This window comes from Nothobranchius furzeri, chromosome 12 (genome assembly GCF_043380555.1).
Source record: "Nothobranchius furzeri strain GRZ-AD chromosome 12, NfurGRZ-RIMD1, whole genome shotgun sequence".
NCBI classification, from domain to species: Eukaryota; Metazoa; Chordata; class Actinopteri; order Cyprinodontiformes; family Nothobranchiidae; genus Nothobranchius; species Nothobranchius furzeri.
In genome coordinates, this window is record NC_091752.1 from 66,723,742 (window position 1) to 66,740,478 (window position 16,737).

Here is a 16,737-nt window from a genome sequence, read left to right on the forward strand (position 1 = left end):
TGAGCATTAGCTCAACAGGTTGAGCGGATTGTCCGGTAATCGGAAGGTTGCAGGTTCCATCCCGGCTCTGGACAGAGAATTCTGCTGTTGTGTCCTTGGGCAAGACACTTAACCCACCTTGCCTGCTGGTGGTGGTCGGAGGGACCGGTGGCGCCTGTGCTCGGCAGTCTCGCCTCTGTCAGTGCACCCCAGGGCAGCTGTGGCTACATCGTAGCTCATCACCATCAGTGTGTGAATGTGTGTGTGAATGGATGAATGATACACTGTAGTGTAAAGCGCTTTGGAGTCCTTACTCTGAGAGGCGCTATACAAGTGCGGATCGTTGATCATTTATAGTCTTTAATCATTTACTTTGGCAGATTAGAATATAATTTCCCTTTGGTTAAAGTTTTAAATGCAATGTATATTTATTTCTGTTTGAATCAAAAAACATAAGTGTTTAATAGCTACAGATGCAATAAAGCATTAATGTTACAGAAGGTTGTAAAAAAAAGTCTTGAAAATGTATAAAAATGTACTTTGAACGCAGTAAACATACATTTATTATTTTAATGCATTTTAAATTAACAGGTTGGATTCAGACTGACGTCTAGACTCCGGGGATCCCGTTATACACCTTCACATGACCATCAGCTGGGGATAAAACAGAACCCTATGATTATTTGCTGTGGACATTAGCTGCAGAGCTAGCTAACTGTAGCGGTTACCCTTCCATCTGGAATCCCATAATATTTCTGCTGTAATTCAATTAAAAAATACTTTATTAATCCCAGAGGAAAATTCAGTTGTTTCAGTACACACAATTCCAAGATCAGACATACATACATGCACATGACAAGAATTGGGTGACTGTGGTCATTCACAACACGAGTCGCGCTACCGTTTCAGATCAAGAGGGTTTATGTGAGGATAGTCAGGGGGATGGAAAAAAAGACACTTCGGAGTTACCCCCGACAGAGAGGGTAGCTTTGCTATGCAAAAAAACACCTCAGACAGATATGCACACAGACTTCAGACGATACACAACATAAGTGTCCACTAGGTGGGGAGGTAGGGTTGGGACTCGCCTCACTTCAGAGAGTGCAGCTGCAAGAGCAGCGCTCATCACCTCCGTTTGGACGGGGGAGGGAGATAATGGGTTAGAGAGCACATTGACTCCTAGATACGGTTCCACGGCCTTCATCGGTCACAGTCCCGCCCAGGCTGGGATAGGGAGAAAGGGTTTCCATAGCGACGGCATCATTCCACATTTCTTCTGAGGGGAGTTTTTACTTCAGCCTCACAGGCTCAAGGGCACCAGATTCAGATAAGAATTGTTTTGGGTAAAGACAGAGATAATTTTCTCTCTGTCTTAAAGTTCTGTTGATCTCCAACCCATCCAGGTCCAATAATGGCGTTATCAATCTATTCCGATCTGTGCTGATCCGTCAACTCTCTCCTTGATCGAATCAACCTTCTGTGCCAGAGCCTGAATCTCAGCCAAAGTTCCAAGCTTACGACTCATCTCGACGATTATATGAGTTTGTGAGTTCACAGCGCGGTGCATTCCATCCCTGAGCTCCGGGATTGAGCCAATATTCCTCGAAAGCTCGTTAATTTTCTGGTAAGCCAGGTAACCGCTCAGGCCAAACTGCAGGAATCCCGACATCAAAACGACGAATATCCAAACATCTTCAGAATCCTCTACAGACAGCTGAGAGAGGCAGATCAGGTTCCACTGTTTCCAGGAGTCCATGATATGCCCAGCCGGCTCTGTCCCAGAGGGGCACCAGGGAGCCCCTTCTCCCATTCTCATCGTTGTTCAAAAGATTTTGTCAATTGCGTTGAGAGACCAGCTGACCAGATCCATTTTCAATAATTTCCAGTTTCCAGAAAAAATGCAGAGAAGTGCAGTGCACAGGCAGACAGGAAAGAGAGCGTTGGGAGGAGCAGGGGAGAGGAGAGGAGAAAAAAGTGTCTGTACTCTCCAAGAGGCGGAAGAAGAAAAGCTTTTAAATTTCAATTCCCATCGGCAGCCATGAGATGTTTGAGATTTGTCTCAATTCCATCGGGACTAGCCATTAGCTTATCAATCTGGTCAGATCAAATCTCTAATTACATCTTTTAGTTCTTTTTGAAACACAGAAAGGTTTTATTTACCTGCAACGTTTTGTTTGCGGCTGCAACAGGTGAGGTTTTATGTGTTCCATAGAACCTAACGATAGAAGATCTGGTGTGTGCGCGCGCGCGCGCGCGTGTGTGTGTGTGTGTGTGCGTGCGTGTGTGTGTCGGTGTGTGTGCGTGCGTGTGTGTGCGTGTGTGTGTGCGCGTGCGTGTGTGTGCGTGTGTGTGTGCGTGTGTGTGTGTGTGTGTGTGCGTGCGTGTGTGTGTCTGTGTGTGTGCGTGCGTGTGTGTGTCTGTGTGTGTGCGTGCGTGTGTGTGTGTGTGTGTGTGTGTGTGTGTGTGTGTGTGTGTGTGTGTGTGTGTGTGCGTGTGTGTGTGTGTGCGTGTGTGCGTGCGTGTGTGTGTGTGTGTGTGTGTGTGTGTGTCTGGCTGAATCCTGCAGCTCAGCGCTACGGTCATTGATACATCATGGAGTCGAATTCTTTAACAACAAACTTCGATCTGCTCTCTTCATGATCCCAAACTCCCACGGTGATCCTCGCAGAAGAGAACAGCGCTTTAGGGAGCAGTTCATCTCCTCCAGAAGATGAAGGATGAGAAGAGTGAAAAAAGATAACAATTGTCTATACATAGACACATCAGAGGGAGACACTGATTCTCTCTTTTCCCCTCTCGTCTTTTCAGATGGTAGATCTAAGACAACACCAGCCTCCTGGTGTCAGTTAGCACATGATTGAACGCAAAAATGGAAATTAATGCAAATGATGTGTCCAGAATGAAGAAAGCAGATGAACTTTTACACGTAGATAAATCTCCACGAAGCTGAGTGGTGAGGAAGAGGAGGAGGGGGAAGAAACAGGCATTGGGTCAGTGAGGGCGGCTGGTTTTTCTGTGGAGGCGGCCTGCAGTGTATTTCTGTGTCTGTACAGCAAAAGACAAATTGTGCAACACAAGCCTCGCTCGTATTGCTACACACAGAGAGAGAGAGAGCTCCATCTGCAAAGCATCTGTACTTGCACTTGACTGCTTGGAGCAAATGACTGGTTGGAACATTACTCACCCAACTCTCTTTGTCTGACGGAGAAAATGAGTCCGATTCAGGCTCCCAACAACTATTTTCAACCATTTTCATCCTTTCTTTAATCCCTGTTTTCTGTCAAAGCTAGGATTTGATGGACAGATATCTGTTGGCTTTAATTATGTTAACTAATTTAAAGCATTAGCATGTTTCCTTTGTGCAGACATGCAAGGATGTACGGAGTTCTGCAGTTTCCAGTTGCTAAAGGGAATTTTTTTTCTCTTTTTTATTTCATTCAAAATAAAAACAAATAAAACATATAAACAATAAGAAACACATAACACAAAATCAAATTTGAACGAAAAGGAGCAGAATGAAGAAAAACATCTTACAAATTCTGCCCCCTTTTCCAGAAGAAATAATCCATTTATATACAATTTCCATTTGTCAGACACACACACACACACACACACACACACACAGATTCATTTTAAATCTTTTCCTGTTCTAAATTCCAGAGCGATCATGATCATTGATTTAATTTACATTTTCATAATTATTTAGTACACTCAGTTTGGTATATTTCTGAATATATTAAATGACAGAGTATTTTTAATTTCCTTTTAAGGTTATTCCATAATTTAACACATTTACAGATATATTCCACTCCTTAATTTTAGTTCTAAATCTAGGTTTTGTAAACACATCAGTTTCTTTCAGCGTGTAATTACTAGTTCTCTTTTCAAATATCCTCTGAATGTTTGTTGGCAGAGTACCTAAACTGGCTTTATACATGTTTGTGTGATTTTTCAGTCTTTTAAATCATTAAATTTAATAAACAAGAGGTTTGATGGACCTCTACAGCCACTATAACTGATGATTCTCAGAGCTCTTTTCTGTAAAATAAATAAGGGTTGTGTATAGTTTTTGTAAGTTGCTCCCCAGATTTCTACACAATAAGTCAAGTATGGAACAATCGGTGAATTGTACAATGCCAACAAACCAGAATTAGTCAGTAAAAACTCGACTCTATGTAATACTCCTAAGGATTTGGCAATTATACCTTTTATGTAACTAATACGGGATTTCCATGTCAGGTCTTCATCAGTAAGAACTTTTTAAACATCCTCTTCAAATGTTGAAGTTATAGAAACCTTAAAGAAATGGCAAGTCTTTTTAAAATCTTTTCAAAACTGGTCAGGCGTGATTGTTGATTAAAAAACGCCAATAAATCTGCATGTTTTTATTTTAAATCAAAGAAACAAAATAAGTTATTATTATTATTATTATTATAGAATTTTACTCTTAGGGAACTTTTACGACACTAAACCTCACCTTGCAATGAAAAAACTAATCTAATCAAAAACAACAATAAAAGCATAAACAAAACAATAAAACTAGTCAACTGAGTTCAGCTAGTGTTCGGTTTCAGAGTCTCTAGGGCTTGGCTGTCCAAAAGGTGGCTTGCAGGCCATTTGTGGCCCTATGAATGATTTTAATTGGCCTTAATCCAAAGAATTCAATGTTTTCCTTTATTTATAATATTTCCTTTATTAGTAAACAAACAACACTGCGGCAAGCCCCTTCACTTCCATGCTTTAAGACCTTTTTTAGGCCCATTTCTTTTATCTTGCTTTTGAATGTTGATGTTACTGCATTTGGCCACATGTCCTGAATGAAGATTTTAATGCATTTTGCTTTGTGAATCCTATTTTAATTGTTTTGATAACCTGCTCAGCACTTTGGCCAGCAAACATGCTGTTTTAAAATGTGCTGTATAAATAGAATCGTAATAGAATGGTTAAGTCTCATAACAACAGAAAAAGTCAAAATACTGAAGAAAAAAGTCAGACTTCTGAGATCAAAGTGAGAATTCTGTCTTTAATCTCAGAAATCTGATATTTTTCCTCAGAATTCTGACTTTTATCTCAGAATTTAGAAAAATTTCTCAGAATTCTGAGATATGTGTTTTTGTGTGTCTTTGTGTTTTCATGTGTCGAGTATTCGTGTGTAGCTGTGTTTTCGTGTGTCGCTGTTTTTAGTGTGTTGCTGTGTTCGTGTGTCATTGTTTTTGTGTGTTGCTGTTTTTGTGTGTCGCTGTGTTTTCGTGTGTCGCTGTGTTTTCGTGTGTCGCTGTGTTTTTGTGGGTTGCAGACTTTTGTGTGTTGCTGTTTTTTAGTGTGTTGCCGTTTTGTGTGTCGCTGTGTTTTCGTCTGTCACTGTGTTTTCGTGTGCTGCTGTGTTTTTGTGTGTTGCAGACTTTTGTGTGTTGTTGTTTTTTTAGTGTGTTGCTGTTTTCATGTGTTGTTTTCGTGTGTTGCTGTTATTGTGTGTCGCTGTGCTTTCATGTGTCGCTGTGTTTTTGTGTGTTGCAGACTTTTGTGTGTCGCTGTGTTTTTGTGTGTTGCAGACTTTTGTGTGTTGCTGTGTTTTCGTGTGTCGTTGTGTCTTTGTGTGTTGCTGTTTTTTAGTGTGTTGCTGTTTTTGTGTGTCGTTGTTTTCGTGTGTTGCCATTTTTGTGTGTCACTGATTTTGTGTGTCCCTGTGTTTTTGTGTGTTGCACACTTTTGTTTGTTGCTGCTTTTTAGTGTGTTGCTGTTTTTGTGTGTCGTTGTTTTCGTGTGTTGCTGTTTTTGTGTGTCACTGTTTTCGTGTGTTGTTGTGCTTTCTTGTGTCGTTGTGTTTTCTTGTGTTGTTGTGTTTTTGTGTGTCACTGTGTTTTTGTGTGTTGTTGTGTTTTTGTGTGTCGCTGTGTTTTTAGGCCTCTCACCTCTGCCATCAGCCAGACAGCGGTTGTAGCCCACAGGGCTGAAGTACTCAAACACGAACACCGCCACTGCCGACACCAGCAGCAGCATCACGAACATCATCACCCACACATCTGCACTAAAGGGCTCTGGAGGGTGAGACAGGGGCAACGAGAGGAGAGGGAATGATGAAGGGATAAGAGGGATTGGAGGAGGAAGTGTGAGACATAGAAGCAGAAAGAGAGGGAGAAGATGGGGGAGAAAGAGACACGTGTAGAGGGAGGAGCAGTTTCCCTCAAGCAAGGGCGGCAGAGAGTAGGAGAAAAGGAAGTCAGGGCAAGAGACATATGCAAATGTGGCGTGTCAGATTGAGAAGAGGCAGGCAGCATCAGAGAAATGGAGTGAGAGGGAAACATATTAGGGCAAAGAGACAGGGAGCAAAAAGAGGGAAAACGAGCACTTATTCTATTATCTTACAGCCAGAAGTGAGTTTTTACAGTGAAAATGTACACAAGTGCTGCTTTCACAACCTTACATCACATTCATTTCAGCTTCTAAGAAAGGACAAACAAAGGTCAACCTGAACTAGCAGAGTTTATTCATCAGGCTGTTAGTCTGGAGGAAAAAACATCTAAATGTGACCAAAACAAATGTACGTGTTTGAGTCAGACCACTTTTACAAAACGAGTTCTGGTCTTTCTTCTGCTGACTTTATGGAGGGGAAACATTAATTACGTGTCCAATAAAAAAATTAATGGAATTCAGCTATTTTACTCTGAAAATCCCAAATAAATATGAAATATTTGTTTTAAAAATTTGCATAATAATCATATCCAGTTCCTTGGGAGCCTGTGGGTTTTGTGTCCAGCGATTGCATAATAACTATCCATAAAGACCAAGTTCACTCATGTTCTTCAACACTTCTGCAGTGGTCTCTAGAATAAATTATGAACTTGTGCGTCAATCTCTTTCGGGAAAAAGCTCTGGCGCACCTGTGTCTGAGGTAGAAGTTGGCCAGAGCAGAGGTGAGCAGAGGACAGCTCTCCTCTGATTGGCTAACAGCAACACGACTCTACCACTGACTTTGTTTGCTTTACAACGTTGATGTTTTATCTCCACAAATAACACAAGCCTGGAGGAGTTCTGCTGTGTGGTGGGGCTGCTAATGCTAACGGTTGGCTTCTACTAGCTGTGCTCTTCTCTCCTGAATGCTAAACCTACAACAGCCTTCCCTGTCCATGAATGCTAATTTTCAGTGTGACATAGATCTGACTGGCTTTTCTAATCTGAGCATTTCCCCGTGGCTTGTCAATCAGCGGTAAACGCAAGAAGTAGACATAGGAGACTATTATCACGTTTAGCTTGCATGTTAAACCAAGTTACTGATCACATTTCAAAAATAGCTTAAGTAAAAAACGCTTTTTTAGTGAACTTGCACTTTTAGAACATAATGTGGAAAATAAAGCCAGAAGGAATCAAAATGCCCCGATATTTACCGATATTAACATTAAACGAATGTTAGCTTCTATTTTTGTTTCTTTTTTATTGTTTAACAAAATAATTTGTACTTTTGTGTGCGCTCCCTTGTGGCTTTCTCTTGTAACGGCCATGATGCAAAGTGAAGAGACATTCAGACAATAACGCTTTTTATCTGAAAATGAGGCAAAAATCATCCAGACCTATCAACTTTGACTAGAAACTAAGTTGTTTGTGAAAACCACTGCTGGTTTTCTAATCCCGCCCTCTCCAAAGTAGTCCACCTGAGAGTCTGAGTTAAAGCTTCCAAGACAAACGAGTGGAAATGTCCTCCCTCCTCTGACCCGTCCTTGTACCCTAATCAACTTTCTGACATGCGGTGACCTCACCACTCACCTAAGAATGCTGAAGGCGAGACTGTGCCATTACTTCTAGAAACCATGACGCTGATTCCCGTCTCGATGAAAGGAACAGAAAAGTCGATGACTTCCGACCTCTCCTCGTTGATGGTCAAGGATCCGACAGCCATGTGGGCGTTTTTGAAGACCACCTGGGTAAGAGGTGAAAACAACAGTGTCCATCATTCACCTGTTATTCCTCCGGTGTTGGAGGCCTGTATGGAAATGATCACATTGATATTTAAGAGATGACTTGAAAAGCACCTTAACCTATGCTGCCTTTCTGCCATCTTGTTGACCAACAACCCTTCAAACTCTTACAGCACCGACCCTGATGTGTAGCTCTTGATCGACATTTTACACGATCCAACAGGTGAAGGGTCACCCCCTCGTGCAAATGTTGTCTGATAGATCAAAAGTGTCTCCTTCTAGTCTCACATTGGCAACTCGAACCAGTTGCGGTGCAGTATATTGTTGGCTGCCACATCAAATAGCCCAAAAATCCAGAAAACAACTTTAGCTCACGTGAGCGGTTGGGTTTTGCGATTGGTGAACCGTTGGGCATCACGTACTTTTAACAATAGAGGAGAACTGTTGGCGACTTGTCTATCTGCCACACGTCTATTGTGATGTTGATGATAAAGCGTGGCATCATGCAGCTCTACTTTGAGATAAATGAAATTAAAATGAAGTCAGGGCCTAGAAGTGATCATCCTACAGTGACTAGTGAACACACATAAACTAGTGTGTTAGTGCACATAAACGCCATGCCCACCACTTCCCATGTAAAAACAGCCTAAGAGTGAACGTTGCTACTTCTTCCCACACGTGAAAAACGTGGTAATGATGCTGTTATTTTCTTCTTTTTCATTATCAAAGAAAGCAAGACGGCATCTTTGTTAGCTGTGTAAACTTCTGCTCTTGGCGGGTGCAGACACTTTTTTCCTCCTCTCCTCCATATCTTATCCTCAAGGCCATTATTGGGATTCTGAGAGGTTGAGGACCAACAGACTGTACAACAGAGAGGAAGTTATCTCTGTCTGGCCCCAAAACAATTTGTAATCGGAATCTGGCGCCCTTGAGCCTGCAAGGCTCCAACGAAAACTCCCCCCCTCAGAAGATATGTGGAATGTGCTGTCGCTAAGGCAACTCAACTCTGCCTCCTTTCCCAGCCTGGGCGGGACTGCGGGAAGGCCGCTGAAACGTCCAGGGTCACCGCAACCCTCCAACCCTCAATGCTCCTCCCCCATCCACACTGAGGTGACATGCGCTGCTTATCGTGGCTGCAGGAACTGAAGTGGGGATAGTCCCAACCCACCACCCCACTTTGTGGACACTTATGTTGTGTAGTCTGAAGTCTGTTGCATATCTGTCTGAGGTGTTTTTTGCAGAGCAAAGCTGCCCTCCTGGTGGGAGGGTAACTCTGAAGTGCCTTTTTTTCCCTCCACCTGAACCAATCCTCATGTAACCCTCTTATCTCTATTAAGGTAGCGTGACTCAGGGTTGCGAATGACCACAGTCACCAATTCTTGTCATGTGTCTTGCCCATGTATGTCTGATCTCTGAATTGTGTGTACTGAAACTCTAATTTCCCTCTGCGATTAATAAAGTATCTTTGAATTGATTTGATTTGGTTTCCTTTGCCAAAGTAAGAAGGCTGGATTTGACACAAACGGATGCCTAACAGCAAATAACACCAAAACAGGAAGAAGCATCAAGCTCAGCAAAGAGAGGCATAACAATTAAAGAGAATACGGCGAAAGGCAACAGGAGGACATCGCACTTTCCTCATGACGGCTTCGGGGAGGGAATCGGAGAAAAGATGGAAGGAGCGAGTTAGAAAGTGGGTTATCACAGTGGGTCATGGCAGCTTGAAATAACCGGCCCAAAGTCTCCCTCTACCTGCACCCCCCACCCCACCCCCCCTTCACCACCACCCCATCAGAACCTCAGCACACGTGTATATTTAGCCCCAAATTTCTTAGCCTTAAAGCATCTCGGGGTAAAGTGGGACGAGATTGTCTCTGCGAGGTAATAAGTTGTGTGTGTGTGTGTGTGTGTGTGTGTGTGTGTGTGTGTGTGTGCGTCTGAGTCATAAAGGGAAGAAAAGAACACGTTCCCTGTAAACCAGACCTTTCCAGGCAGCGACCTGCAGTTTGTCTGCTAGTGAGGGGTTTGTTTGTGTTCATTCTGAACATTAAAGTCATTTTTCTTCCATCAGCACATAAGTAAGGATGCAAATGTGTGCACGTATGTGTGTGCGTGAATGCCTGAATGTGCGAACATCCTCCTCGGGGAAGAGAACGAGTAGATCCAGCAGTGTGCTCACTTCCCCTTTCACCATTTCACTCTCTCCATCTCCCTCCTACGACTTGTTCTCTTTGTGTTATGAAAGTGACCCATGTGGGTGTTGTTGAGAATGATTGAACGAGTATCTGTGTTTGTGTGTTTTTACGTGTCTTGGCTCGTGTGTGTGTGTGTGTGTGTGTGTGTGTGTGTGTGTGAGACTCTCCAAGGCTGAATTTCAAAATAAGATGCCTTTAATATTTCAGATTAGGATGCTAGAGGCCAGCACTCTTTTTCCTGCTTGTTAGCGAAACATCTCATGGAACCACTGGAAGGATTTGAATGAAACTCTCAGAAAATCACTACTGGTTGACCATCTACAGCCCAGTCAGCCCAGTTCAAGATGGCCACCTTAAATAATCAATCTTAGCAAAGACACATCTGGCCACAGCACAGTCAATTTTACAGAGGTTGAGCTAAAATGTGGTCATAAAAGTCAAGAGTCGCTTAGAAGACATTGTAACAGAATGAAATGACAGTTTTTCCCTCCTCTGACACAGGACTAATCTGCATGAGATATGGTCTCAAGGTCTCATGCATTCCTTCTAACCTGCTTATTTTCAGCTCAACAGAAGAACGAAGAATGGACTCTCTCAAAGTGTTAGTCAATAGGTAAGATGTGACCAATCTGTGAAATCAAAATATTAATTACTTTATTATAATCCTATAGAATATAAAGGTACTATGACACATTACTTTCACTGATCCAATCAGAATCTGACAGATCTGACGGAGGCGGGGTTTTGATGGTGTTTGGTAACTCTTCAACTTTTCATTCGACCATAAACCAAAACATCCGAAGTATAAAACTATGCCCACATCATCTCTGACGCCAGTTCAAAGCGTTCCAGAGAAGTTGTTGGAGTGGCCAATCCGTCACTCTCCTCTTCAACCAAAAAGAACCAACGACAAGCTGAAAAATTTGTGGTTGTTCCAACTGGTACAACGGTTCCTTTCAGAATAAAAGCTGAACCATCAAGACCCAGGCTTGGGTCTCACCAGGCGCCAATAAAATTGTCATGACCCAGAAGTATCTCAAGACAGGCGGTCGGCTGCCGTGGCTGCTTCTACCGGCTCCGGCTCCATAAGGTCAAGCTGGACCGTTACACCTCCTGATCTGAACAGGGACCTCCGCTAAGGGTACGTAGACCGACAAATGGCGTTGAATGTGTTTATGAATCTCCCAACCAAAGCTTAACGCGAAGACATCGTCTTCAGTTCCCATCAGAACTAACCGCTTCTTCGGATTTGCTGGTTCTGATCAACATCACACGTCATCCCATTCACCGTCTCATCCACCTTAGTTACACCATACATGTAGTGTTTAAAGTCAGTCTAGTTTAATTTGTTAGTAATAAAATTATTAACTTTTAATAATAAAGAATAATAATAATCTTAGTTTTAATAAAGTCAAAACTTTGACATCTCGTCCCAGAAACCACTCTAGAACCTGCTCTCTCGTTGAACTTTAAGTTAACGTCTACATTGTTTTATTATGTTCTTCTTTAATATAAATTAGAATTTGAATTCGTCTACATAGGAAACCAGAGCAGCTTAAGGAAGCCCACACATCCTAACGCCATGTAGGACAGCTGCACAGGGATGAACCATCAGCTTTTCGCAGTGAGGCAACAGCGCTATCAACTGTGCCATCATGGAGCCTCACATTTAAAATGGCTGCTACTGCTAAGTACTCTCAGCAAAAATAATAACGGCTGTTATCTTTAGAAATATTCAGCTCAAACCTCATGTGGTGATAGCTGGAGCCATTCACAAAACTTAGATCTGGTGATTTTCTGTGAGATTGTACACACATCATCATTTCTCCACAAGGTTACTTTTACTCGTATTTGTAATGCATCTACAGAGGTCTCTAGCAGGAATGAATGCCCTGTAAGGCGTGCTCTGGGGAAAAATATGCCCAGACGCGCCTGAATCAGAAGGTACAAGTCAGCTGGAGGAAAGATTAGCTTCAGACGGCAGGTTTTGGCACCGACGTAAATACGTAGATGCCACGTGGACTGGCACTGCCTATTGGAGCTGTTGTAGTGGCCGTCCGCCATCTTAGATGGGTCTCCATTTGCCCCCAGTGCATTCACATCTGCTGAGGAAGGTGTTTACCCAACTCTAAATCACACTTTATCAAGCTTTATCTCAAAATTAGTACAGCATAATTAAATTATACATGTAATTAAACAAAATATAAAATCCCATCACGTAGCTTAAAAAAGTCAACAGTAATCTCACATGATCTATTTTCAAAAGTACGCTGGTTGTTGCAACTGTAGGCTGCATAAATATGAGCACAGTGGCTCACTCGGCGTTGACTTTGGAGAGTGAAGAGACCCATCCAATATGGTGGCGATGCTGTTACGCTCTCCAGTGCCCAATGGGGCATCAACATTTTCATGTCTATGGGGTTTGGAGTCTTGCTTCCTGAAATTTGGACATCTCATCTCTGATTGGCTAACAGCAACACAACTCTACCACTGACTCTGTTTGCTCTGCGATGTAGATGTTTTATCTCCACAAATAACACAGGCCTGGAGGAGTTCTGCTGTGTGGTGAAGTTGCTAACGCTAACAGTTAGCATGCTAAATGCTAATTTGAGACGTTCTCTGCTGTTTCCTGGACGCTAAACCAACAACAGCCTTCCCCGTCATGAGTCAAGATGAGTGAGTCCATGAGCGTTAAGTGACAGCGTGACGTAGATCTGTCAGGATTTTCTAATCCTAGAGTTTCACCGTCTGTTTTCTTTCAGACGCTAATGCAGGAGATTGGTGTAGGAGACTTTTTTCAAGTTCAGCCTGCATGAAACACTCTAAGTGACTGATCATTTTCAAAAATATTAAAGTTAGAATGTGGAACATTTTAATAAAAAGCTATATTTCAAAAAATAACACCTCCACGGGGTGTTCAGAAGTGTGCAGAATGAATGTACAGTTTCTCCTTTTAAAGCTATATTTAACTTATCAAAATTTTATTCTGTCGGACTCGACACTGTGTTCATGTCTACATCTACCAGCCACTAGAGGGCACCGTAGCGCTAAAACGTCCGCTCAGCAAGGCGAGTTTGGGACTGTGTAAAATGGCAGACTTGACAAGTCAAGCAGCAGATTCTGAGCCCAGAGGATGCTCTAACAGTAAATACTGTTGTAAAATAAATGTATTAGTAGAAATGAGTCCTTATCCTGTCTGATTTGTCTCTGAACATGATGCTGGAAGGTGTCAGCAGTGAACCAACATTCCAGAGGCAGGAAAATTAGTCCTGTTGTTGCAAAACCACCTCTGAACACCAGAAATGTGCTCGTGGTCAACCATTAAGTCAAAAATGACTTCTCAGTGAAGCTCCTTTTTAAGAAATGGGAAGCATTACATGTGTTTTCAAACAATTCTCTGTCTGCGTCAGGACGGATGCACGCTACGCCATTATCCATCCTTGCGAGTCTGCTGGAGAGCCCTCGCAAGGACGGACGGAGTCGAGCTCTCTTTTCTAAACATCCCTCCGTCGAGACAGAGAACGCAAGTTTGTGATTGGTCAGGACGCTGCTTTCGTCTACACCGTCGCCATTGCGCCTTCAAAAACAAAGAGAGGCGAGGATAACTAGCGACAGACATGGAGCAGCTTAAAGAATACCTCGTGGAAAAACTTTAAAAATATGACGTTTTATTCCCCCGTGACTGGAGGAGAGAAAAGCAAGCAAGAATTTTATTCGTGGACGCAAATGATGGGAGACCTGGGTTTAGAGGTGGCGAGTGTATGAAGAGGTGGAGGAGAATGAGGGAAAAATGTGTCCGTGTTAAAAAAATCTCTTAAATACAAAAGAAAAACACAATATAAACACACTATCTTGGACCGGATACATGACAGGATACCACAGAACAGCGCTACGCCCTCTGGTGTCCTTGCGGTGAATTGCTTTGCAACACTCCTGAGGAAATGGAGAAGTATGAGGGCAAAATGTCTCCGTGCGTGCGTGTCTCTCCCTCGTGGAGCTGACAGAGAAGTATAAATTAGGCTTGACAGTTCAGCCCCTCAGTTAGACGTACTGATGGTTAGGGGGTGTTCCCGCGTTCCATGACCAAATACAGAATACATTAAACTTCTGCACGTTCTCTAGCTGTGTCAGCATGTGTCCCACCTGTAGGGACCTGTAGACATGGCTGCTCTCTCCACCAGGCTGACACAGTTTACTACAGGTGACCACACTTAGTTAGCGCTCACTGCCCGCTAAACACACCGCAGAATTAAACTGGTCACTTTAATGTAGGCTGAACACTAAAAAAAGTTTTGCTGAGGAGAGAAATGAAAATGGTTGTGCGATCTTGTCTACGACTTGTGAAGGTTACTGGTGTGAGCATTCGCACAAAGAGCCACTCAGCATGTTTCTGACCAAGGACCTTTAAGGTGCTATTGATCCGTTTGCCACCTCCCTCATTAACAAAAGATCGGTCAACAGAAGCACAGCTGGCTGCTGCAGGTTCAAGTATGAGAAGGGACCGCTGACGCTGAACTGTTTAACCGTTCTGAACTCCCTGTTGCCTGGGGCCAAAGCGCTCTGGCATTTCTAAAAGAGGGACATTCGGAGGAGGCTTGGTCCAAAAATAAAAGCACAAATTCTAAAACATAAAAACGGTTCTACAAAGAATATTCAGACCGTTTTAGCGGTGTCTTGGGGTCACCTGACCCCCCGACATCTCGGATCCAAAAGAGAGTCTCCGAAAGGGTACGTAGGCACAGCGAGATTTCGTCTGATGTGGTTCTATAAACGATCAACTCTCTAGTTATAGCAGACTAAACTCTTTACACCCAGAACTCACAGTTTCTTTCAGATACAAAGGTTATGATCACCCATCACCACATCAGAATTCATAGCTTGTCGTGTTATAATTAGTCTAGAAAATCAAGTTTATTTTAATTATACACTTGACAAATCACATCAAAGACACTTTATTAATCCCAGAGGGAAATTAGAGTTTCAGTACACACAATTCAGAGATCAGGCATACATGGGCAAGACACGTGACAAGAATTGGTGACTGTGGTCATTCGCAACCCTGAGTCGCGCTATCTTAATAGAGATAAGAGGGTTACATGAGGATTGGTTCAGGTGGAGGGAAAAAAAGGCACTTCAGAGTTATTCTCCACCAGGAGAGCAGCTTTGCTTTGCAAAAAATACACCTCAGACAGATATGCAACAGACTTCAGACAACACAACATAAGTGTCCACTAGGTGGGGTGGTGGGCTGGGACTATCCCCACTTCAGTTCCTGCAGCCACTACAAGCAGCGCATGTCACCTCAGTGTGATGGGGGAGGAGCATTTAGAGTTGGAGGGTTGCATTGACCCTGGATGCTTCAGTGGCCTTCCTGCAGTCCCGCCCAGGCTGGGAAAGGAGAGAGTTGAGTTGCCATAGCGACGCCACATTCCACATATCTTCTGAGGGGGGAGTTTTCGTTGTAGCCTTGCAGGCTCAAGGGCACCAGATTCCGATTAGAAACTGTTTTGGGGCCAGACAGAGATAATTTCCTCTCTGTTTACAGTTTGTTGGTCCTCAACCTCTCAGAATCCCAATAATGGACGTTAATCTATCCCAATCCGCGCTGATTCGTCTACTCTCTCCTTGATGGCATCCATCTTTTGTGCCAATGAATGAATCTCGGCCAAAGTCCCAAGTTTACGATACATCTCGACAATTATTTGAGTCTGTGAATTCACAGCGCGGTGCAAACCATCTCTGAGCTCCGGAAGCAGGCCAATATTCCTCGACAGCTCGTTAATTTTCCGGTAAGCCAGGTAGCCTCCAAGGCCAATGAGCAGGAAACCTAACACCGTCACCACGAATATCCACACATCTTCAGAGTCCTCCACAGACAGCTGAGATAGACAAATCAAGTTCCACTGTTTCCAGGAGTCCATGATGTGTCCATCTGGGTCTGTCCCGGCAGGACATCCGAGAGCCCCTTCTCCCGTTCTCATCGTTGAAAAGATTTTATCAATCGCGTTGAGAGACCAGCTGCCATTTAAGTGTATTTCAGTTTCCAGTTTCCAGAAAAATGCAGAAGCAGCCGTGCACCCAGTACACAGAGACAGACAAAGGCCTTGAGGATAAGATATGGAAGAGAGGAGGAAAAAAGCATCTGCACCCTCCAAGGGCTGGAAGAAGAAATTCATACAAAGTGTGTTTATGGTCCCTGAATAAGCAAAGAATCTTAATTCTTCTTGTTAAACATTCAAAGACCAATCAGGTTGATAATCTATATTTATATAGAATCATCACATCTTATTGATCATAATAAAAAACCCAAAATACATCTGTAGACTAACACTACACTGTTCAGACAGCTCATCTGCATCTTATGTATATGGTTTATTGGGCTTAAAGGGATGAAAGCAGATGTTTTAACTGATATCATGCAGATTTTGGTGTTTAAATCTACATTTTTTTAAGCTCAAAAGAAGGTTTTACATTATTTTTCTGGCTTAAATAAAGATTTAGGCTTTTTAATTTGATCAAATAAGAAAAAAATACATTAAATTTTCCATATTTTCACTCTCTTTTTAAATTTTAAAGGATCAGTACAACACTTTAAAGAGCAAGTCACCCCCAAATCAACTTTTTTTTGCTGATAAACTATATAAATGTGT

At 42.7% G+C, this 16,737-nt stretch overlaps 1 protein-coding gene across 3 annotated transcripts in view; it reads right to left on the reverse strand.

Moving 5' to 3' along the window:
- The window catches only part of grin2ba (glutamate receptor, ionotropic, N-methyl D-aspartate 2B, genome duplicate a), a 229,548-nt gene that overhangs the window by 30,562 nt on the left and 182,249 nt on the right, over positions 1 to 16,737 (reverse strand). For all 3 annotated transcript variants that reach the window (XM_070542858.1, XM_070542857.1, XM_015945297.3), the window contains 2 exons: positions 7,741 to 7,894; positions 5,892 to 6,017 (listed from right to left, as the gene is read on the reverse strand). In XM_070542858.1, the coding sequence (XP_070398959.1) occupies positions 5,892 to 6,017; positions 7,741 to 7,894 (280 nt within the window). The remainder of the gene's footprint in view (positions 1 to 5,891; positions 6,018 to 7,740; positions 7,895 to 16,737) is intronic.